At 37.1% G+C, this 25292-nt stretch overlaps 1 protein-coding gene across 1 annotated transcript in view; it reads right to left on the bottom strand.

The window, feature by feature from the left end:
* Tpr (translocated promoter region, nuclear basket protein) overlaps positions 1 to 25292 on the bottom strand; it is a 66755-nt gene that overhangs the window by 16307 nt on the left and 25156 nt on the right. The window contains exons 16-39 of the mRNA XM_021659470.2: positions 24833 to 24996; positions 24082 to 24215; positions 23841 to 23989; positions 20957 to 21119; positions 19716 to 19850; positions 19052 to 19192; positions 17052 to 17217; positions 15337 to 15503; positions 14458 to 14610; positions 14005 to 14121; positions 13493 to 13696; positions 13222 to 13406; positions 12392 to 12539; positions 10795 to 10932; positions 10562 to 10693; positions 9251 to 9381; positions 7485 to 7695; positions 5814 to 5957; positions 5437 to 5635; positions 4090 to 4295; positions 3825 to 3886; positions 2854 to 3062; positions 1110 to 1382; positions 120 to 268 (exon numbers count right to left, since the gene is read on the bottom strand). Coding sequence (XP_021515145.1) covers positions 120 to 268; positions 1110 to 1382; positions 2854 to 3062; positions 3825 to 3886; positions 4090 to 4295; positions 5437 to 5635; positions 5814 to 5957; positions 7485 to 7695; positions 9251 to 9381; positions 10562 to 10693; positions 10795 to 10932; positions 12392 to 12539; positions 13222 to 13406; positions 13493 to 13696; positions 14005 to 14121; positions 14458 to 14610; positions 15337 to 15503; positions 17052 to 17217; positions 19052 to 19192; positions 19716 to 19850; positions 20957 to 21119; positions 23841 to 23989; positions 24082 to 24215; positions 24833 to 24996 — 3880 coding nt within the window. The remainder of the gene's footprint in view (positions 1 to 119; positions 269 to 1109; positions 1383 to 2853; positions 3063 to 3824; positions 3887 to 4089; positions 4296 to 5436; positions 5636 to 5813; positions 5958 to 7484; positions 7696 to 9250; positions 9382 to 10561; positions 10694 to 10794; positions 10933 to 12391; positions 12540 to 13221; positions 13407 to 13492; positions 13697 to 14004; positions 14122 to 14457; positions 14611 to 15336; positions 15504 to 17051; positions 17218 to 19051; positions 19193 to 19715; positions 19851 to 20956; positions 21120 to 23840; positions 23990 to 24081; positions 24216 to 24832; positions 24997 to 25292) is intronic.

Below are 25292 nucleotides of genomic sequence, written 5' to 3'. Positions count from 1 at the left end.
CAGGAATTTTTAAGATAATACATTAATGACCCCAGAAGGTAATTTGCCATCGGCTATGACTGACAGCTAACCCTTAACCCTGCTCATGCAATACAACACCCAGAAGGAACATTACAGACCTCGGTTCCCACAGGTGTGACTGTCTTCAGCTTCTTGGGGAGGGGCATTTCTACTGTATCATCAGAGACTTGGTCTGCTCCTTCTACGGTGCTATCCTCCTCCTCCTCACGAGTACGCTTTGGCAAGGAGGAACTTGGGGTAGCTGAAACTTTCAGATTATACAATTTAAACCTCAAATCAGAACATGGTAACTTCATTTAGACAAGGTAATATTAAAAATCGTCTTAAAAGTTAGCAAACCTGTATAACTTGAGTCATTGTGACTGTACTGATAAATTGCTTTTTACAAGTTTACAAACCAGAACTCCTTAAAACAAAAATTACACTTCATATAATATATAAAATGAGCATCTTCATTAGTTTTTAGGATCCACGTTAACTTACATATAATATGTTGACTATTTTTTATTTCTAAAGACAGCCCAAAATATCTGGGGGATAAGAAAAACTTTTACTTAATGATAAAAAATGACTGACATCTACCTAATATAAGTATGAATGTTAAAAGTAGTTACTATATACAATACATTTGTGGCTATTTTACAATAGATTCACATTCTTTTAGCTAAATCAATGCATATTTTAAACTGTTCTTGTATCTACTGGTCCAATATGATTAAAACTAAATAATGTGCTTTCTTCACAATAACACTGGAGAGAAAATTGTCAAGATATGTTGTATGCAAGAAATTTGAGATATATAGGTCTACTCCAGCTTCATTTAAAAAATTAATCTTAGCAGTCTGGAAGATGGCTTAGCCATCTTAGGCAACCAGTTAAGAGCACTGGTTGCCTGTTCCAGAGGACCCAGGTTTGATTCGCAACAGCCACATAAAAGCTCACAACTGTCACTCCAGTTCCAGAGGATATGATGCCCTCCTTTTTGACCTCTGTGGATACCAGGCACATACATGGTACACAAATATACACATATAAAACATCCATAAACATAAAACAAAACAACAGAAAATATCAAAATTAAATCTTACCAGTGCCAAATACTGCTGTGGAAGTAGATGGCCGTTCAACTGGTGAACTTTGTACCACCTCAACTATGTTTGGGGACAACTCTTGATTTGCAGGCTCAATCTGAGGGTGACTCTGTTGTGTGGGTTGTACAAAAGCTGTAGCCTGTGTCTGTTGTTGTACAGTTAGGATAGGCTGAGAAATGGAGGGCTGAACATTAGGACTAGTAGAACGAACAGATCCACTTGCACTTCCAAATACTGGAACGTGTTCCACCGGCCCTTCTGACTGCAAAGCTGAAAATAATTGTAATATTCAGTAAGTAGGCTTCCTCTTACCGAAACCTAACAATCTCACCCTATCCTTTGACATAATTGTATTCTCTTGTTTTTTTATATGTCTTATTATTTACTATCCAAAAATTTGGGAGCAAAAGTTATGCATTCTTCATTGTATTGCCTATGTGACTAATACAGTAGTACATAATATTTGCTGGCTAAATTAAAATGCACATTTGAAACTGTCCCTGCATCTATTGGTCCACTAAAATTATAACCAAATAAAATTGACATTAAGAAGCTGAAAATGGTGAGAAATTTTCTTCATTTTGTTTTTAACAGGTATCATAACAACACCATGAAAACTGGAAATGGGTAGAGAACTGAATGGTACCATGCTTGCACACCATGTATCCGACCCTGGGTTTAATCCAAAGCATCATGCAAAAGACAAACAAAACAAGCTTCCTCATCTGTAAACAACAAAAGTTTATCTATTTGTTAATCTTTTATTAAATTATTTTCAGAGTGTTTATATCATACACTGTTTGTCTGGGGACATGGTCCCATTAGGGAACTGTGGTTGGTCTTGAACTCAGATACACCCACCTGTCTGCTTCTGACTGATATAGTAAAAGATAAGTAGCACCAATAGTCAGCTACATCATACATTTCTAAATACTTGAAAGATTTACTCAATTCTAACATGTCAAGGCATTTTAAGATCTTGCAAACCTTTTATTGAACATCTATTTTTGAACTAAGAAAAGAGATTGAGCAAACCTTTTATTGAGTATTTTCAAACTAAGAAAAGAGACTGAACAATGAAAAAGAACGTGATGCTACTTTGAGACTCCCAATCTAGTAGATTAAAAAGTTATTTGCAAAAATCAAATCAAGTGCAATAATCTAATTACTATAATTACAACGGAAACAGAGTGGAAAAAAAAAACATAAAGAAATGCAGGTAATTCCAGTGAAAGAATGATTCTTGGCTTGAAAGAACAATTTCACACTATGGTTTTTCAAAGTGGCTTTCATAGCATGTTTCTTAGCCATTAGAAGTGAGTATCTGGTTGCAGAAAGCAAAGTAGTGTATCTACAGGCATATAGTCTCCCTCTTTGCATGCTTAAAAACAAAGCAAAGCAGAAGAGAGGGAAGAAAATTACTGTATTGACAGTAAGTATATTGGGCAGTTTGATAGCACATGCTTATGAGGTAGAAGGATCATGAGTTAGAGCCCTTCTAAACAACAAACAAATAAATAAATAGAGCTGAGAATAACATAGGTTAAAGAATGTGTACCCGAGACCGATGCCTATTACTGGAAAAAATATCAAGCACATACATAGAAAGCATACATCCAGAATATTAACTGCTTTTATTGCCACACCTGACTTAAGCTTTATATACTTCATTTACCTAATACCTGCTCTCATCCTAAATCCATGCAAGTCATTGGTCTAATCAGTGTGTTAGTTCACTCACCTTCCTGTGACTCCACCTGTGTGGTGGGCATTACAGTTGCTGTTGGTGTAGTGGTTGGGTTTGTGACAGTTGCAGGTGTAACCATCGGGCGGATACTTGCTCTGGGTGTTGACTTGTTCCCAGCCATAGCTGCAGCTGTCACTTTACTTGGAGTAGAAACAACAGGAGTTGGCTTGATGTTGGCTGTTGGTGGGTCCGATGTGCTGGCACTTCATGGAAGAAAAATCCAAAAATAATCTCGTTACAAAAATTATGTTAATGATCCCTCGTAAAATGTATGTACTCTACGAAGAGCAAAGCATGCACTTTTTAAAGTGAGTGCTCAGCAAGTACTGCCTCAACACAGTTCAGATCTTACTTTGTTTCTGAACTTTGGTTTGGATAGATTTGGTAGGTTTAAATTAAGCAGTTTTAAAGACACTGAATATAGCTTTCTATTTTTTAGCCATAAAATTCTAAAACTTTACTAAAAAGATTTTAAATTTAAGCATTAAATGCTGTAGGGAATGTTCCAGAGTGGTAAAATCTGGCAATGCAGAAAAAAACACCGAAATGTTGCATTACTGATTCTCAACAAAGACCTAAAATTAAAGAAAAAGAAAACAAAACACTTTTTGATTTATGTATATGGGTGTGTGGCTGGTGCCCGAAGAGGCCAGAAGGGGCTGGATCCCTGGGAGTTGTGGATGGTTGTGAGATATGTAGGTGCTGGGAATGAAACCTGGGTCCTCTGGAGAACGGTCAGAGCTCTTCACAGGTGAGCATTTCTCCAGCCCCAGCCTAGACTTTTATTCCTGTCATGAAGCATCACAGGGAGTCACAGGGAGTAGGTAGGCGCTTATCTTAGAAGGCAATCACAAACTAAGCCACAGGTGTTCTGTCACTAAAGCTTTACACATAGGAATGAAAGCATATTGAAAATAACACTTGACAACCTTCTGAAGATAGACTATAAAAGAACTGAAACTTACATTCCTCTTTCACCAGAAGCTGGAGTAGTTTTCAGTGTGATCTGTCTCTGCTGCTCTGGGGCCTATAAAGAGGAAAAGCATTGACTTCTGTGCTTACTATACACACAAGCCCACTAAACAAAGACAGACGATAGACTATCATCAACTGTCTGTATATTTGTAATTTTAGTCCAAATTCCCTCTGACAAAAGTTCCTAAATAACCAGATACTTCCAAATAAAATACACACAAGGTAGCTTGTCATGTAGGCACACAAACTAGTCACCTTAGTAGTGGGTTCCTGAGGTTCATCTCTCTGCTCAAGGTGTCTCTCTTGATGTTCTCTGAGCTCTCTCTCTAAGCGACTAATCCGACCTTCATACTGGGACTTAAGAGCAGTCATTCGGACATCTAGTTCATCTTTCTGCTGATCTAAAGCTCCATTCCTTTGTTTAAGCTCTTCGTTTTCTTTAGTTAACTGATCTTTCACACCTAAAATAAGCACAATTATAACCAAACATAGAAATATTACACACTTAAATGGAATGTAGTTAGGATGAGATTCTTTATACCATTCTTTGTATTAGTTTTGACACATTACCTATTTCAATGAGCAAACTTCTAAACATACCTATGTTATTCTAATATATCCTTAATCCAGCATAAACATATGTAAATTGGCCAAGATATCAAAAAAATTTAATTAACAAATTACTTTTAGCAGGAGCTTGTTTAAATATGAATATTATTCACTATGAGAAATTGTAAAATACTCATATCACACAGTCTATATAGTATATATTAAAAAATAGATTGGTGAAGCCAGGTGTGGTGGCACATGCCTTTAATCCCGGCACTTGGGAGGCAGAGGCAGCTGGATTTCTTTGAGTTTGAGGCCAGCCTGGTCGTTCCAGGACAATCAGAGCAACACAGAGAAACCCTGTCTTTTATGAAGTTTCTGTGAGATAATCTTAGAAAGCATGAAAAATAACACTGACAGTAAAACCAGTGAGCTGACATTTAACAGAATGAAGGGAACCTTCCAGTAATGGGTTTCTTATGAATGTGACATAGTACTCGCCCGGTAAGTCCATAGGAGTACTCCACCAAAAGTACATTAAAGTCCTTAGGCTGGTAAGAAGCCATGCTGTTGTTTGCAAAGCAGGTAGGCAGCAGTGTGGACTTAAAGAATATCACAGGTAAGAACAGTTCCACACTAATACAAAAGGGAGTAGTACTCCAAGCTAATGACCAGTGTGCTTCATAAGCAGAGCAAACACATTCGAAAACTAAATTTTCTGGGGTTGGAGAAATGGTACAGCTAAGAGCACTGGCTGCTCTTCTTGAGGGGTGAAGGTAGGTTTCCAACACCTACCTGGTGGCTTATAGCCCTCTGTACCTTCAGTTCCAGGATGTTGAACATCCTTTTTTGGCCTCTGTTGGCACCAGGCACACATTCATGCAGGCAAACAATTATACAATTTAAGTAAAAAAATTAAAACTTCCCTATTAAATAAATCTAGGAAGTTCAAACATACAAATTTACAATGCTGCCTCCTCTTTCACATTAAATCTGTATTGCATAATCAGGTTTTAGTGTACAGTTCAAATTGTAGCACAAACATGAAATTACCAGCTAGGTGCGCAATTTTTGACTTTGCTGCTACAATTGCCTTCCTTGTTTTTTCATCCTTTTCAGTTATTTGCTGGCGGAGCTGCTCTTCCTGTGTGGTTCTATCCTGAAGGTCCTGACGAAGGCGTGACAGTTCAGACTGAAGCTGCACTGTCTGTTCCTGGAGACTTCGTGCTTCTGTTTCTTTTTCAGATAGTGTCTTTTTAAGGAAAAAAGAAGTATCATGTAACTCAATCAACTTGGCTCAACAGTATCTTCTAAAATACTGGAACAGTTCTACAAGTCTATGTGGTAAGGGGATGGCTGTTTCACTGTGCTTCCTGAGGCTCACACAGAGAATTAGGAGCATTCACTTTCCATTGCCCCCTGAACCATACCTTCTGCAGAGTCTCTACTTGACCCTCAAGTGACTTCGCCTTTGTTTCAGATTGGCTGAGGGTATCTTTGAGCTCCTGCATTTCTTGTACAGAGATGTGCTGTTCCTGATGGTCTCCTGAAGACTGAGTGGAGGTCTCCATGGCCTAAGGTGATACGTAGTAACATCAAAACATTTTTATTTAGTAATTCTGTTGCTGCAAATTAAAGAGACAACCCTAACTGTACAAAATTACTTATAAGAGCACTCAAAAGGTAATTTTTACAGAACAATTTTGGTGTTCAAAAGAGAAAATTAGTTATAGTTCTCCATAAAGTAGATGTTAATGCACTGTAAATGTACTTCTTACATAGAACATAGCCCCATAATGATGAATCAGAGTGAAAAGTAACCCAACATACGCAAATAATACACCTTTGAAAACTTGTCTTCCTTATCAAGAAAAGCACATTAAAGGGCTAACAAATACAGAAAAAAGAAAAAAAAAACAAAAACAAAAAAACAAAACAAAAAAACAAACCATTGACAGTTATCACATACAACTAGTTTAAAATGATACAAAACCTTATTAGTTGTAAAAACTATCACTTAGTTCTTATTAATATCTTTAACAGTGAGCCACTGTGATGGCTAATTCTGGTCTGTCAACTTGATTATGGTAACAAACACTTAAAATATTGATGTGCCCACCATGGGTGAATCTGTGAGGGCCTTTTCAGAAGGGATATCGAGAGGGGGAAGATAACTTCCTGTTTTGTGGTGGGCACCCTGGACTGAATAAAAGAGGAAAAGGGAGGAAAGCCATGTGAGATGGAACACCCCCTTTTCTGCTTCATGCAGCAGGCAGCATGTTCCCGCCACAGAGCCACCAAAAGTCACGTCTTATCCAGAAGTGATGGACTGTATCCTCCAACAATAACACTGAGTCACAAGAACAAGCAAAGGTGACTAACACAGTTCTGAAATCTATTTGAAAATACTATTTGAAATACTACTTGCAAAGAAATAGTATTAAAAATATGAAAAACAAAGAGCACTGATCGCCCTTCCCTTCCCAAGGATCCCGGTTCAATTCCCAGCACACACATAGCAGCTCACAACTGTCTGTAACTCCAAGATCTGACACCCTCACACAGACATACATTCAGGCAAAACACCTATGCACATAAGATAGAAATAAATAATTAAAAATAAATATGAAAAACAAGGTCAGGTGTGGAAGTGCACGCCTTTAATCCCAGCATTTGGAATGCAGCAGCAGGTTGATCTTTGTGAATTTGAAGGCAGCCTTAACTACATAGAGAATCTATCTCAAAAAAAAAAAGAAAAAAATATGAAAAACAAAACAATATACTCAGCATTTATAACTTTTTTGTTGTCACTTTATATAATATCTTTTGATTCTCATGTTATCTAACTAATCTTTGGCCAGGTATGTAGTTTACATCTGTAATCCCAGTACTCAAGGAGCTGAGATAGGGCCTCAGCAGTTGTAGACTAGCTTGGAATACACAGTGAGAGATAAATAGGAACTTTAAGCCAAATAAGTGTACCGCTCGCTCTATTTCTGTGAACTTAGACTCTCGGACTAGTAACAGTTAAAATTAGGGGCAAAAGAAAAAAAAAACAAAAACAAACAAACAAAAAAACCCAACACATTTCTTCAATATACCTTATCCTGCTGTGCTTTAAGTTCTTCGTACTGAGTCTTGTACCTGCGTCCAATTTTCTTGACTTGAGTGATTGTTTTGACTTTTTCCTGTATATCAATTATTTTGGAATCTAAATCTTTCTGAATGTTTTCCTTTTCAGTTCGTACTTTATTTAAATCTTCCTTCAGACTCTGGATTAAATTCTGGTTGTTAGTCAAGGATGCATTTGATCTTTGAAAAAAAAAGGAAAGATTTCTTAAAAGAGCCAAATACACAATATGTTTTGCAAATTTTCAACTTAAGTTTATATTGTTCTGCTTTGATAGCTTTCTAGCTAAAAACTATACCTACTTCAAAAATAATTTCTTTATGAATTTAGCCTTTTAGTAGACCTCATTATACAGGCCTAATACCTGTTCTGAGGTCAGGAAACCCTGAACACCTAAGTTGTCAAGTAATATGACTTTACTAAGTCATCAAGGATGGCCCTCAATTTCACTTCACCTGCATGACTGAGGACCCTCTACAGGTCAGATGTTACCCAAGTTTCCCATAAGGGCAGAGAAACATTGTTGTTCAGGTCATTTAAAAAAATTATTTTTTCTTTGTGTTATTATTATTTACAATTTATTTACTTTGTATCCCAGCTGTACTCCCTTATCTCCTCTGGTCCCATCCTCCCTCCTGATTCCTCCCCTATCCCTCTTCCCTAGCCCACTGATAGGGGAAGTCCTCTCCTACTGTCTGACCCTAGTCTATCAGGTCCCATCAGGACTGCCTGGATCCTCTTCCTCTGTGGGCTGGCTAAGTTGCCTGCTCAGAGAGAAGTGATCAAGGAGGAGGCAACCAAGTTCATGTCAGAGACTGTCTCTTCTCCCCTTACTAGGGAACCCACATGGAGACTGAGCTATCTATGGGCTACATCTGAGCAGGGGGTCTAGGTCTTCTCCATGTATGGTCTTTGGTTGATGCATCACTCTGCAGTCCCTCGTGGGCCCTGCTTTTTTTTTTTTTTTTTGGCTTTGTTGGTCTCCTTGTGTTGTTTAGATCTTAAAGCCACACAAATTTTGTCACATGTACTTCTTGATGCATATTTGGCAATGCTCTATGCAGTTTGCCCTCCTATATATGATGTCATGAGCTTTCACACTGAGACAGCCTAGAATAAGAGCAGCAGCTAATAGCAACTTTGTATAAGTATGTACTCAAGAGTGCTGAATTTTAGTTTTCTTAAATAAACAGTATTTCTCATACTGAACATGCCAGAAAACTGTTTGGAATAAAGAAAATATACATGACAGAAATATATAAGCTATAAAGTATTCCATTAGAAACAGAACAAAAAAAAGCTTTACAGGTTTACAAAGAGGATATTAACAAAAAAAAAAAAAAGACAAAGATACAGTTATTGACTATAATTTTTAGAAAATAAATTAGCTTTAGAGTTACAACATGTAGCTTCTAAATGATCAAGAAAAAGACTCATATATGAAAATTAATACAAAAAAATAAATGTGTGTTTGCTTGACTCAAGAGCAAAAGAAGCAAATAGCCACATGGAAGGGCTCTACCACTTCCTACTATCCAGGAAGCACTTCAAGATCATATCAACAGTTGAAATAAATTAATTACAGCACTTGGGAGGGTAACACTGAGTTCAAGGCCATCTTGGCTTACACATGGCACACACTTAAGATACTATGGGCTATATAGTGAGCTCCTGTCTCAAGGGAAAAAGAAAAAAAAACTTGCATTACATATACTTTAAAACTTTTATTCCTAATACCTTGCAATTTCAGCCTTAAGTCTTCCAACTTCTTCATTTAGCTGCTGAATTCTCTTAGTGTGGATTTCCTTTTCAGATAGCAGCTTTCGATATTCTTCTGTATCTGGATCTTTCTGCTGATTTATTAGATGCTAGAATAATAAAAATGTACATTCTGTCAGGCTCTATAAACAAAAAAGTCCTATAATAAAGTAGCCAAAATTGAATTACTTCACATTAAGTGCCCTGTATGCAAAGTGATCAAGTACAAAAACAGTAAGTTTGAAGCTTTAGTTAGGATAGCAAAATCTAGTCAAGACAGAAGAGCAAAACCCACTAAATGCTATTAACTGTTTATTTATAATTTTCTTTCAGGGCTATGAATAACCACCAAAAAAATCATAAAGGTTTCTTTTTCCTTTTATTATTTAGTATGTTATTATGCAGGTGTACGTGTGTGTGCATGTCATGAAACACATGTGGAAGTTAGAAGCCAACTTGCAAAAGTCAGTTCTCACCTTCTACCATGTTGATTCTGAAGAGTAATAGGCTTGATGGCAATTATTAGCCATTTCCCTAGCCTAGCTATAAAAGTTTTAATATTATATACCTTATTTCACTGAAGTAATATTTATGAAGAAAAATATGTTTTATAGTCTAAACACATGAGACTATCCTAAGCAATTTATTCTACTAACCATGAAAGTCAGGTCAACATGACAGGAATGTAGTTACCTCAACTTTTATGACTTTTCACTGTCTATCTAGCAAAATGAGAAGTAAAAGTGCTCTGAAATTCTAAACTATTGCTGCATCACTAAATGGTTAGCATTCTACAGCATTTCTGAGTATCAGAGAAACTGCATTTACTATTTAATTTTTGGCACCAGAACCATGCTTTAATAACCCTATTTTGAAAATGAGGAAAACTAGTCCCAAGAGGTTAAAAAAAAAATCTCACATGGAGGTCACAAGCGATGTAACTAGTATTTGTGGGGCAGACTTCTCATTAAATGGGCTATGATATATGGTCTGCTCTCCAAAGGCCCAGTGAGTAAGTTTTCTCAAAGTGTGGCAATAAAAATATACATGTATTTTCAGACATAAAAGTTAGAAATAAAGCTGACACTTAACCACTTAGAATGATAAGAACTTTAAATAATACATAAAATAATGAATTTTTAAAGAAGTGAGCTATAAAATGTCATATACTTGTATGTGTTAACTATTAGGCTTCTAATGGCAAATGCAATTTTCACTAGTTTCCCAATCATTTTTACATGTCTAAATTTAAAATCATTGCTATGTTGGTGAATGACTAACTGTATTTACCTGGTTCCGTGCTTTCCAACGCTTGACATCCTCCTCTAACAGCTTCTTCTCTGCCTGCAGCATACCACTTTTCTCACTTAGCTCAGCATTGGCTTCTTGTAAGGGTAAAATATCTAACTCCAGTTTTCTCACCTGAAAATAGTTCCAAGTTTGTTTTTTTTTTTTCAAATAAATTCATTTATATTTTTACAAATAATAAGAGCTGCTGCTCTCAACTAGTTATGGACACAAACCTTCGCTTGCATTTGTTGAAGGTTTTGTTCAAGCCTTTCCTTTTCTTCTCTTAGCATCTTATTGGTCTCCATAACCACATTCATTGTTTCAGTTTTCTTCATCAGTTCTTCATGTTGAGCCATTGTTTTTGCAGTTACCTGAAACAGACACATACACAGATCAGCAACCAGCATTCAGAGATAGCTTTTTCCTACCACTTCACTTCCAATCTTCCCAAAATAACAAACTATAGAGGATTTAAATTTCAACTTTAACTAGAACTTTGAAAGCTTGCAGGTTTATTTTTCTGAGACATCTTAATTTCTAATGAATTCAAATAAATATAAGAGATTAAAGGGAAAGAACTACAAACTCTACCAACAGAGAAGCAGTAGCACCAAATGTGTTTCATCCCTCTGTATTTTCTTATACTTCGGTGTGAGCTCTAAAGTACTGTTATTTTGATTCTCAGCCTTTTCATTTTCCAAACTCCTGCTCAGAAGTCTTTCATCACTTGGTTATGGTATTTCAGTATGGTTTCAACAGTGTGAAATTATTCTCTTCACTGGGTGTAATTATCTACCTTTTGCATTGGACATTATTTTGTGTGGGTAGACATGTTTGTGTGTGAGTATATAAATCTTGAAGAGAGGTTGACCTGTGGTGTCTTCTTCCATTATTCTCTACCTTATGTTCTGAAACAAGGTTTCTCACTGAACCTGGATCTCACTGGTTTGGCTAGGCTAGGTGGCTAATGAACTCCAGGAACCCACATGTCTCTGCCCCACTTTAGCACCTGGATACTGATCATGCGTGTATATTGTGTTATCTAAGACTTGCTTTCCCACTGTGAATTTCTTCATAGGCTGAGCTTTCAGTACATGCTCAATAGCCTGAGAGATTACCAAAGAAAGCTGAGAAGGCGGAGATAAAACATAATCTTATTAGGCCACCCATCTGCTCTTTCTACTCCATGAAATATAGGACCTAGTATTTCCACGGTGAGACAGCAATTAAATTTGATTTGTATTTTCAAATTAGATGCAATTCTGTATATTTCAACTCCTGTTAGAGAATTAGTCTTATAAATCTAATTATCCACGTTTCCCTGGCCAATAGTTTTTCCCTAGTAGTCACATCAACTACTTCAATGTTTCTTTTTTTCCCCCCAGGGAAGAACATGAGCCAGTTAGCTTCTCTCCTTCTAAAGTATGCATTACTAGCTCTCCTCACAGTGAGTGAGCTCAGTGGGAAGGTGCTGAGGCGCTGCAGCTCCGACGGTGAGCTCACCAACACCAGACGCCTCATAATAACATTCTTTTTCCTTCTCAAGTTGTTACCACCCCCCTCCTTTTTGATTCTTTGCTGAAAAAAAAAAAATTCTACAGTAGTTTCAATCTCTCCTAGAATGACTGTCAAGGTATTTGCACACAGCAACTGCAATAGCTTAAACAGCCGGAACAGAGCCTGTAAGCCACCACACACTCAGGCTCACTGGCTAGACACTAAATAAATCTCCAAGTTCAGGATGAGGGCTCACAGTAAGTTTATGTAAATTTATGTAAATTTACTGTGGGGCGAAAATGCGCTTCCTTTTAGCTTAGTATACGCACGTACCTGCACCTTCTCCCTTTCCGCATTCAGGCTATCCTGTAGTTCTTGCAGCTCCCGTTCTAAAAGTTCAACTCTTTGTCGATATCGCAGACTCTCAACCTGAGCCACCTCAAACCTCGTTTCGGCAATTTCTTTTTCTCGTCGTATAAATCTATGAGAATACATGTTAAAGTTTAGTAAGCTAAAAATTTAGTATTTTGAAACTTGGGCAATTCTTAAAATGACAAAAAGTATTCACCTTCATAGTTCATCTCATATTTCAATGATAGATTAAATTTTACATTTGGGGTTAGACAGCCTGCAAAATAGCTCAGGAAGTAAAGGCACTTGTGCAAGGCATGCACATACACAAACATACACTCAATAATAATATATAAGAAAACAATTAAAAATACATTATCTTTAAGTTGTGTACAATGGCACACATTCCTGGCCATTCTCAACACTTGAAAGGGAGATGGGAGCTGGGATTAGTGAGAAAGAGAGTATCTCTTTAAAATGATTTGAGACATCTAGTTTTCTTTTCCATTGTTGAGATGGGATCTTTTTATGTAGCCCAGGCTGTCCTGGAATTTGCAGTTTCCCCCTCAGCTTTCTGGGTATCAGGATTACAGATGTGCACTGCATCACCACACACAGCTGACTTTTAGGTTCTCAGTAAGAATCACGTCAAGTCCTTACTATCAGATTCAACCTTAAGCTCACTGAATTAGTGTATTTAAGTGTCAAAAGTAATCACTAAGCAACTTGGCCAATTAAGACTGAGTGAGTTTTACACTGCTGCATTTGTGCCTGCCTTATTATGGAACCATTTAAAAATGTATTTGACTTACCTAAGAATTTCTAAAATTTGCTCTTGAGATTTTCCTTCTTCATTGAGAGACACATTTAATGGTGCTTGTACAACCTCCTTCATCGATGCGACCACCTTGTCACTTAATTTTTCAATTTGATCATGAAGCAGTCTGTTTTGTTTCTCTAGATCTTCACAACGAGATACACTCTTTGAAACTTCATCCTATAAGCCAAGATTCCATTATAATGGTTTCCCAAGTATACAGGAAAAAAATTCTTTTATTTCTCCAAAACAATCTACAATAGTACCTTTAACACTCTCTCTCTTTCTTCCCAAGACGCTTTACACGCCAACAGCTGTGACTCCGCTTTCTGAGCTGTTTCTTCCAAATGCTGGCGGATTGCTGTCATTTTTGAAACTTGCTCCTTGGCGGCTTGCAGAGCTTCAACATCAGCAGCATGTAGCATCAACTCTCTCTCATACTTATTCTGAGCTTCCACGGCTATTTTAGCCTACAATTAACAATTCCCCCATTGACAAAGAAGATTAAAATCAACTTATTAATACTCTCACAAAAAACATATTTTTTCTGTGTATGTACGTGTGGTGTATGCACATGTGTGAAGGCTGAAGGACTTTTGGTGTCCTGCTTATTTTTTTTCAGACAGGGTCTTTCACTGCACCCTCTGGAAGCCAGCAACCCCAGCAACCCTCCATGTCCCACAGCACTGGGGTTTCAAAGGTTTGGCTTTTTACATGGAAGCTAGAATCCAAACTGAGGCTTACAGCTTTCTGCTCAGAAATGGAGAATAACACTCACTTGTTCTTGACAGTCACGCCTGGCTTGCTGCTCATTAGTTAGAGCTGTGCTTGCTCTCTGCAGAGCTTCTTGTACTTCATTCTGCACACTAGAAAGTGTTTTCTTCAACTCAGTTAACTAAACAAAACAAGAGTAAGCCAGAGTTAACTACAAACTGGGAAAATACTTACGACAGATGTTTAACAGTCCAGTTAACTAAACTGAACACTGCTATAATCTGATATAATCTACAGTTTTTCCTAATCTATATCCTCTTGCCAACCATTTTGCAAAATTTGAGACAGCTTCCAAAAAGTAACAGAACAAGCAATTTTGTAAAGTGATCTAAAATTTTCCAAACAAGATGTATACAGATGCACAGGATTGAGTGAAACATAAAATTAAAATCAATAGGTATGCATTCAAAGTATAACTTATAAAAGAGATAAACTGTATGGATCCTAGTAAACTCACTTGCTGCTCCATGCTCTCAATGGCTTTTCTCTTGTCATCCTGCAGTTCTTGTTTCTCCTTCTCTACTTCCATCAACTTTTTCTCCAACTGTGTCTGGAATTCTGCTGATTCTTTTAAACGAATTTCAATATTCTTATGTACTTCCTCCGTCACCTTCATCACATAAGCAGCAAGAAAGAAGTGACACAAATGATACAGTATCTTTTCAATCTCAATTAAACTAGAACCAACTTACTACTTATCTTACACTAAAAAACAGAATCCCTAAAATGGCAATTAGGTAAGCAGATATACCACACGAACCCAGAAGCATAACTTCTCTTTCAATGTGGCTTTTTCATATTGAAATCTGAATCTCTTATTTCCTTCCAGCCTCATGTCTATTTGCCCAAATCTGCTTAGTCTATCACTAAAATATATTTTCCTTATATATTGACATCCATTGATGCCAATCACATAAGGATTTTAGAAATGTATTCTCCACAACAACATACCTTTAATTTATACTAATCTTTGAAGAAAGCCGTGACACAGTAAGAACCAAAGGTCCAGAATAAGCTCATGTACATATTTATCTGAACACTTTCTATTCTCAACTGAGGCCTGACACCTTCCTACTGACTTTGTTCATTCACCTGCCCCTGTTCAAATGTGTCCCCTTGTCATCTGTTATGTGGAGCTATGCACATATAGCAGATAACTCACTCACTCTCCTCAGTGACTGATCTGTATCTATTCCTTGCTAAGCTGTATGGTTTTCATTGTGATTTGTTAGACCCAAGAACTTTCCAGCAATAAGACTAGTGTCAGTTCAACCCTTAGGACCCTGCTTTATACACAAGAAAGTTCTTAACTAAAGACAATGTAAATTTTACACACCTGTTTTTCCTTGTTCAGGGAATCTTCTAAGCTAGTCACCATTGCCCGATACTGCTCCACATTACTAGCACTTGTCTTGAGTCTCTCCTTCAAGTCATTGACCTGTTCTTCAGCCTGTCTTAGCTGAGTCATAAGATCATCAACATCATCTTTGTCACTAGGCTGACCTACAAGATATAAAACGTTCTAATAAAATACATACTTTCAATTAATGCCTTAAGTAATATTAAATATTGAAGAGTCCATGAAATCAGGATTAAGGCTAAAATTATCTATAAAGTGTATCTCAATGCATGTTGAATACCACAACAAAACAAAACAAAACAAAAAACTAGACCAGGCATGGTGACACATGCCTTTAATTCTAGCACTTGGGATGCTGTGGTAGGCAGATTGCTGATTCCAGGTTGGCATGAAGTACATGTAAGTTCTAAGTCAGGCAGAGCCATGAAAGCCAGGAAAGGAGGGAGAGGAAAAAGGGAGGGAGGGAGGAAAGGAAGAAGGGAGGAAAGAAGGAAAAGTGGGAGAGAAAAAGAAAAAAGAAAGGAAGGAGGAAAAGAAAAGAAAAATGTAAATGTTTGAAATCTCATCTTTAAACTTAATATTTGAGACAATGAAACACAAATCCACAAATGGCAGTTTATCCCAATTTTTGTTTAACCTAAAATAATTGGACAATGGGCAAACTGAACATGGATAAACATTGATATGATAAAGAATACTTTATCATAAAATACCAGTAAGACATTATTAGATAGTAAAACATCTATTAAACATGTATCAGACATCTGTATTTGAGACATACACATAAAAGCTTGTTTTCCTACTTTTAATGAAAGATGTAGCAAGACTATGTAGAAACAAAAGTTTTAAATTTAAAAGGGCAAATCTGTGCAGGATAGCAGACTTTAACAAATATTTAATCCAAGGACAGTAATCGACACAAATCAGTAATTATTTGACTGGACCTTATGAGAGATTTAGTAAGATCCCCTGTGGTGGTCTGATGTTTGGTTCCCAGTTGGGATCGTTGGGAGGGGTTGGGAGGTGTGACTTTGTTGTAGTAGTAGGACTAGCGATGTCAGAGGAAGTGTGCCACTGGTGGGTAGGCTTCGAGGTTTCAAAAGTCAATGCCAGGCACAGGGACCCTCTCTCTGCCCAGAAATCAAATCAGGATGTAGCTCTCAGCTACTGTACAACACCATGTTTTTCTACATGCTACCACACTCCCTGCCATGATAAGAGACTAACCCTCGGCAACTGTAAGCATGCCTCCAACTAAATGTTTCCTTTACAACAACTGCTTGGTCATGGTGTCTCTGCACAGCAATCACAACCCTAATTAAGACAAGTTCTCATTTCAAAAAATAAACAGATTTTAAACATCAATAAGTGGTTTTAGAGTTGGGGAGAACTTGTCTTACAAGTGATGTTCTGGATTTGATCTACAGAAAAATATAGCACCACATACCCACAGCCAGTAGTTTCAAAGATTGGAACACTCAGAATATAGCTTATCCCAGTGTCAAATAATTGTTTGCATTCTCAAGTCTTTCAAATTTATTATTAGCCCCAACTGAGCTTTTCTATTTGGAAAGTAACATGAGTTTCTCCAGCCTTCATTAGCATGCACAAAGATAGGATTTGTTTACAAGATAGATTTTAAGTTCAAAGACTTATCTATTCTTTACTTAACACAAAGCTACTCCTGTTACCTTTATTGCTTCTCTGTGTGGACTGAGAAGCAAGCTGGACTTCCATATTATTAAGGTGCTGTTTCAGGGTAGCAATTTCCTTTTGAGCATTTTTTAACAGTTCTTTTGTGTTAAGATGAAGATTTATCTCTGTATCTAGCTGTCTCTTTGTATCTAGCAGTTGAACCTGTAAGAAACAAATGGATTATTATTCTAAAGATATCTGTAGGTTCCTATGTAACCAGACATTTAAAGCAAATATCCTAGGGATTCTTCCAGCCCTTGCTCAGCTAGAGTAGAATATCTGACATTCCTGACAAGACAAATTAGGCTTTATACAATTAGGTTTTATAGTGTAAGAGAATATCCTAGCTTGCAGAAGTAAAGCTCTTGAATAGATCACAAGAAAGAAAATGAAGAGATATCGGCAGATTCCCTGAACTGAGAACACAGACCTTGAAAGTTCCTAGAAACCAAAGCATCTCCAGTCCATGCTCAGAGTATGAGAGATCAGTGCACTGAATAGAGCACTCTGGGGATAAACATATGGCATCTCTTCAATGCTCAGCACACTGCTGATAAGCACATTTGTGAAATCACAAATCACCCAAAAGGCTCAGCAAGAAGAATGCCGATACTGAAAGTCAAGAGCAGCCAAATAGAAAAAGTATTCACTGCACCATGGAGCCATTACTTTACAAGGTCTTGGATTAGTGGTGAGGAATAACTAGATCTAAACTAAGCACTATCCTGGGCCTGCTTAATACATGATGAAAAGCAACACTCAAAAGAATCAAAGTATTTTTAACTTTATTGCCTTTTAGAAGAAAGTTAGGGAAAACTCAAAGAATACAAAATGTCCAGTATCTAAATCTCATGGTCAGAAATTGCTAGGTCTACTGTTATTGGTTGTCCATCCTATATAGACAGTTAAGATCTTATTGCTGATACTCGATGCTGGACAGAGAAGACAAGCTTGAACTAACCAGGAAACCATTTCTCTGGAGAATAGTTTACACTGTATACCAGATGGCAGTATGTGGGCTGTTTGGGGAGGAAAAGACAATACTCTTAGCTAGTGCTGGAACCTAAATGTTGTAAACACTGACATTTGGGCAAAAAGTGCCTACCAATGCAACAATGGCATGATGGTTATGGGGCACCAAACTGCTTTCGGGTTTATAAGGCCTGCTTGTGAGGAGGAATTTTATATCTGGTCAAAAGCCCATGACTGGGCAGCTCAAAGGACCCAGGTGGAAACCTGCTGTTGTTGTTTTGCTAAATGGTCATGCCATCAAACTTTATTCTAAGTAATTTATGTTTTACCCACTGCTTTGTGCTGCTCTTGACTTTGTTCAAGAAAGGTTCTTTCTGCAGTGTGTAGCGGTTAATGCAGACCTGTAAGTGCTCAGCTATGAACAGGCCATCTGTATCAACTTCCTACCACCCAAGGCTCAGGGAATTTCTTGGAAGTGGAGGCAGAAAGAGCAGAAGAACAGTGGATGGGGAGGGAAGCTGTGTAGTGCTGACTCTGATCACTGCATGGCTATTGCACACATTAACTTGAGACAGCTGGAGGTTACCTCTACGTAACACCTGCCCATGATCAAGCCAGTCAAATTCCAGCTAGATGAGGAAGGAGCTATTGGCAGCTACCAGCTGCTAAAGGAGAGAAAATCATTCTTTTTTGGGGATGTGGCTGCAGGTTAGTTGCTATAATGAGTTTATGGGGACCACTAATTGACTCAGGGAGTTATTTATAACAATTAAAAAAAATGAAGACAGATAGTTGGGATGGAGATGAGGTGGGGGTAATAGCAGAGATTAGAAGGAGGGAGTAAGCAGACATGACTATATATGTATTAAAAACATGCATAGAACTTTCAAAGATAAAAACATTAAAAATTCCCAGGCATATTTAAGAGTCTGTAAGAGGTTTTATAAAATCATGTTTCAACTTAAATGATATTTCTTCATAGAACAGTAACTACAAATTACACACAGCTGGAGCTGATACTCACATCTAGATTTCTTGTAAGCGTATGTCTTTGTTCCACCTCGTTTTCCAACTTCTTCTTCAGGTGAGAGATCTCATGCTCCAGTTTTTCTATCTGGCTACTTAGCCTTTGTTTGGTTTCTGTTTCAGATCGCTCTAGTATTCCCTGAGGTTAAAAAAAGTGAAAGGTGCTTAACAGTAAAAAATAAAGCAATACAAGGAACATTAGAGGCTATACAGTAGATTGTAATCCATGCTGAAGTTAGAATTGAAAAGACTGTCTTTGTAGATTTACAAAGGAAGTATTCTAGCAACTTTTTATATTAAAAAGTTCATTTTTTTTAATGGTGTGGGAGTGTGCACATAATTTAACAACAAAAAAGGAAAGTCTAAAATCTAAACACCAGAGGAAATGTAAGTGTGAAACTATGCTATAGACAAATTAATATACTATGAATTATGTAACTTCTACAACAAGAAACATTACAAAAATTAAACAGACAGTTCTAAGTCTCTAACATGCCAATTACATGGTTTCAATCAATTCTCTGAGTTTTCTTAAAAATGTTTTTTAGCATACCTCCAATTAATCACCAAAATGGATGAAAAAAGTAACATAAATTTTCTAGTTAGAAAAATTAAGAAGACAGAAAGGCTAATACCAGTTTGTATGCTTTTTATGTGATTACCTGGATTGTTTGTAGATTAGTCAGCAGCAGGTTCTGTCCCCTCTGTTCAGCTAACAAAGACTCTCTTTGTTGAGACAAACGGACTTCTGACAATTTAAGCATTTCTTTTTCCTTCTTCAAATTTTCTGCTCTTACCTTAAAATGAATATAAATGAAAGAAAAAATATTGAGAAATACTGTTTCAAATGTAATACACTTACAAAATAAAAATCACTTCTTTACTATGTAATTTAGACTATACCTCTTGATCAAGAAATATACTTCCCACTTTCATGTACTAGAATATAAAGCAGAAATGATTGGGAGTATGAACAAACCAAAGGATAGTCTTTGACTTAAAACTAATATGACTTTGCTCTAACAAACTATTCTTTAAAAATAATATAAGCCAAACTAGACAGACAGCTCAGTTGTTAAAAGCATTTGGTGCTCTTCCAAATGTCACAGCACCCACAAGGCAGCTCATAACTATCTGTAACTTCAGCTCAAGGGGATCCAAGGCTACTGACCTCCAATATCTAAACTTGCATGTATATACCCACATCTATACATAATTTAAAAAAAGGAAAAAAAAAAACCCAAACCCAAAACAAATGAACAAATATAAATGTGCAAATATGCCATAGTCAAATTAACATAACATGAATTGTCTAAGCTATATGAGCCAAATTAGTTTCTAAGGACTTCTTTCAAAGAAATAACTATGTTTCAGGAGACATTCAAGAGTGATTTGAAATGTAGTACTTCAAAGTATTTGGATTTAGTCCTGAGTCATATTAATTATCAATCATAAAACTTAAAATCAGTTAAAAAAAATGTTCCTATTTCCCATCATGAAGTAGAGCAAGATAAAAGAAATGTAGCACAGAAACTAAAACAGTGACTTCAAGTCCTAACTAACCTATTTCTCATGACTGTCAAAAAAAGGCAATTACTAACTTCTGAACCCATTTCTATTAATAAAAATGGATGACAAATAGTACTTAGCTTTAGTAAAAAACAAAAGTGATATTAACTTTATTATAATCTAATTTAATATTTAGTCAGAAGTATTCTTTCTTATTTTAGTGCTCAACTAAAATTTTATTTAAAGTCTTGCACAGATAGGCTATTTGGAAAATAAGTATTGTAGTCCACACAATGCTTTACTATGCTATTTCAGCCAATAAAATCAAATAAATAACTAGTGATATTTGAATGTCATTAATAACACAAGTAGGCTAGGAGGTACTTGGTCTCACTTCTGCAACAGCTAGCTTTTCATTGGCTCCTCTCAAGTCTTGAGTCATTGTGTTTATGATCTGTTCCTGCTTCTGAGTTGTTGCAGTGAGTTTCTGATTCCTTTCTTGTAGAGACGTTATTTCTCGGCGATATCCTTCAACATTATCTTGCAACATTTCATAACTGGTAATAAAGATAAATAGTTCTTAGGTCTTCAAAGCATTCCACATAAACTTAATTTCACATGCTTAAACTTATAAGGTGGCTTGGGTGAAAATGGAAACCTTCTATATTGCACTTATTTAGCAGTTAAAATTGAAGTTATAAACAAGGGAATATTTCATGCTAAATAATTTACTAAAAATCATATTGAAAACAATGTCAATGTAGTTTGAGTACATAAGTTAACATCTACACCAAGGAAAAGCTCCAGAAATGACAGCACATACTTGTAAGACCAGCCATGGTGGCATATACCCACAAGACCAGCACTGGGAAACTGAGGCACAACTGCCACCAGTTGGAGGCTAACCAGAGCTATACAATAAGACCCTGTCTCCCCACCTCTTAAGAAAGAGGTCCAGAAACAATAGGCCTCTCAATTTGAGAAAAGCAAACCAGCAGCACTTTTTTTAATTTTTAAAATATTTTTATTTTTTTAAATTATTACAATTTATTCACTTTGTATCCCAGAAGTAGCCCCCTCCCTCATCCCCTCCCAATCCCACCCGACCTCCCTCTTCTTCTCCATACCCATCCCCCAGTCCACTGATAGGGGAGGTCCTCCTTCCCTTCTCTCTGACCCTAGCCTATCAGGTCTCCTCAGGACTAGCTGCACTGTCTTCCTCTGTAAGAGGAAGTAAGGTTGGGCTAAGACTGCCTCTAACCCTCAGAGGGAGGTGATCAAAGAGCCAGCCCCTGAGTTCATGTCAAAGACAGCCCCTGTTCCCCTTACTAGGGTACCCACTTGGAGACTGAGCTGCCATGGGCTATACCTGTGCAGGGATTCTAGGTTATCTCCACACATGGTCCTTGGTTGGAGTATCAGTCTCAGCAAAGACACCTGTGCCCAGATTTTTTGGTTCTGTTGTTCTCCTTATGGACTCCTGTTCCCTCCAGGTCTTTTTATTTCCCCCTTCTTTCATAAGATTCCCTGCACTCTGTCCAAAGTTTGGCTATGAGTCTCAGCATCAGCTTCAATAAACTCCAGCAGCACTCTTTATATGAGCTTACTGAATTCACTCCTGGCCCTGCCCAGTAAAATCTGAAGCCAATGCTAAGGAAACCTTACAGCTTCCCATCTTGGAACACATTCCATAGAAAAGCAACACTACTGTAAATTAATTCTGGAACCTGACTGGTCTAAATACTGAAAGGTAACACTGAACATCATCAATTCTTAAACAAAAGAAAATTTACTAAAGCAAAGGATAATGTCAACAGAATGACAGCCTACAGTTTGGGAAAAGATCTTCACCAACCCTACATCTGACTGAGGGCTAATATCCAGAAGATATAAAGAACTGAAGAAATTAAACACCAACAAACCAAAAAATCCAATTAAAAAATGGGGCACAGAGCTAAACAGAATTCTCAACAGAAGAACATCAAATGGCAGAGAAACACTTAAAGAAATGTTCAACGTCCTTAGTCATCAGAAAAATGCGACTCAAATGACTCCAAGATCCTATTTCATATCCAACAGAATGGCTAAGATCAAAAACTCAAGTGACAACACATGTTGGAGAGGATGTGGAGAAAGGGAACACTCCTCCATTGCTGGTGGGAATGTAAACTTGTACAAAAACTTTGAAAATCCATCCGACTCTTTCTCAGACAATTAGGAATAGTGCTACCAGCTATAATACTCCTGGGCATATATCCAAAAGATGCTCCACCACACAAGGACATTTGCTCAACTATGTGCATAGCGGCATTTTTCATAATAACTAGAATCTGGAAACAACATCTAAATGTCCCTCAACTGAAGAACAGATATAGAAATTGTGGTACATTTACACAATGGAATACTACTCAGTATTGTATTATACTACTCAGTATTATTAAGTAATGTTACTTAATTAATAACAAGGAAATCATGAAATTTGCAGTAAATGGTGAGAACTAGAAAAGATCATCCTGAGTGAGGTATCCCAGAACCAGAAAACCACTCATGGTATATACTCACTTATAAGTGGATATTAGCCATATAATAGAGGATAAACATACTAAAATCTACAGACTTAAGCTAAACTTAAGGAGGACTCTAGGGAGGATGATTAATTTTAATTCTAATTCAGAAAGCAAACAGGATAGACACCAGAAGCAGTGAAAGAGTGGGAAAAGGACGGGAGCCTACCATTGATGTTCTCTGAAAGATTCCACCAGCAGGGACTGAAACAGATGCAGAGACTCACCGACAAACTTTGGGCAGAGCGCAGGGAGTCTTATGTACAAGTGGGGGATAGAAGGACCCAGAGTGGACAGGAGCTCCACAAGAAGACCAACAAAACCAGAAAAGCTGGGCCCGGGGTGGGGGGACTGCAGTGACCAAAGACCATGCATGGAGAAGACCTCCTGCTCAGATGTAGCCCATAGGCAGCTCAGTCTCCATGCGGGTTCCCTAGTAAGGGGAGCAGAGGTTATCTCTGACATGAACTGGGTTGCCTGCTCTTCGATCACTTCCCTATGGCAGCCCATAGAGGAAGAGGATCCAGGCAGTCCTGATGCAACTTGATAAGCTAGGGTCAGATAGTAAGTAGGAGGACCTCCCCTATCAGCGGACTAGGGGAGAGGGATGTGGAGAAGAGGAAGGGACTGGGAGAAGATGAGGGAGGGGGCTATAATTCGGATATAAAGTGAATAAACTGTAAACAAATAAAAGAAAAAAAAAAGAAAATTTACCGTTTAGAAGCAAAATCTAGTTGAGTAGAAATTTTGGTGTTTTGTGAACGCAGGTCTGTTACTTGCTCCTGAAGTTTCTCTAATTGCTCATTTTGAAGTTTTTCACTGTCTATTTTTTCTTTTTTATAGTTCTCAAAGACTTCCTGCAACTAAATATTGGAGATTATTAGAAGATAATACTGTTTTTCGCAAAACCTCAACCTGAAACTAAGCCATGACCTTAACCAGGTATGATCTTTACCTGTTTAAGGGCAGCCTTTGCTTCTATAGCCTCTGTGGATTCAATGACAGGTACTGGAGCAGGAGTAGAAACAGTCTGTGATGTACTTGAACGTTTTGGAGTTGACAGAAGAGAAATATCATCTAAACTTGAAGCTTCATAAAAATAAAAAAGACCGAGAAAACATTATTGCTTGCTTTCATAAATCAGTTTTAAGAATTATTTGCGAAAAAAAAAAAAAGAATTATTTGCAAAAGCATCATTACTAAATGAAGTGGAAAAACTATTACTGGAGATTTGAGAGAATGAACCTATATAAAAACTATGGCTCAGTGGGAAAAGCTGCCTGATGAGCAGGTCTTATCTCTGGAACCCACATGCTGCTAGGAGAAAACCACCAACTCCCACTAGTTACTGTGACCTTACTCACACAGTAGCCTTCACATGAACACACAAGGGTGCAAATAAACGAAATGTAAAAAATAAAATAAAATTGTTCCTTGTTTTTTTTATTAGAGGCAATTTATTACAAATTAAACACTAAAACAAGAAAAACTCTGTAAAAATCCTGTAATTTTAGTATGTTTTTCAACTACATTCACTAATTTGTCTTAGCAGTGTCAAAATGACAAGTGAAGATTGATGATAATCAACCCCACACCGTAGTTGAAGTCAAACTCTATATTAAGAGTAGCAATTGCTACTATTCACCACAAAACCTATTCATCAGTGTATTTCCGAAGTATTTTCTTGAAATAACATAATAACCTACCTTGTAATGGAATTGTCATTCCTGTTGTTTGAGACAATAAAATTCGGTACATGTCACGCTGACGAACTATGGAATCAACAAGCTGCATCTGATGCTGTCGTGACTCACGGAGCTGTTCCAGTTCAGTGAGAGAGCTTTCAAGTTTATGCTGGAGCTCAGCAATTCTGCAGAAAACAAAGTCTTGCTGGGTCCATGTTCAGAGGAGACTACAGTTTTTATTATAAACCATCTAAACATCTTCTATCTTCACACACTATTTTCATATCATTTCCTCTTAAAATTCCTACCATAGAGAACTTAGGTATTTGTACTCATCAATAGCATCTGAAAAAACTTTCTCACCATTAAACCAACTTAAACTTCAATTCTTGCTTTTAATGACATTCTTCCTTCCCTAACACATTATCTTTATAAAAATTCAGTACTCTAGTTGAGTAATTCCCATATATCTTTTTCATAA

This window comes from Meriones unguiculatus, chromosome 11 (assembly GCF_030254825.1).
Source record: "Meriones unguiculatus strain TT.TT164.6M chromosome 11, Bangor_MerUng_6.1, whole genome shotgun sequence".
In the NCBI taxonomy this organism is placed as follows: domain Eukaryota; kingdom Metazoa; phylum Chordata; class Mammalia; order Rodentia; family Muridae; genus Meriones; species Meriones unguiculatus.
This window is presented reverse-complemented; position numbering and strand designations above follow the sequence as displayed.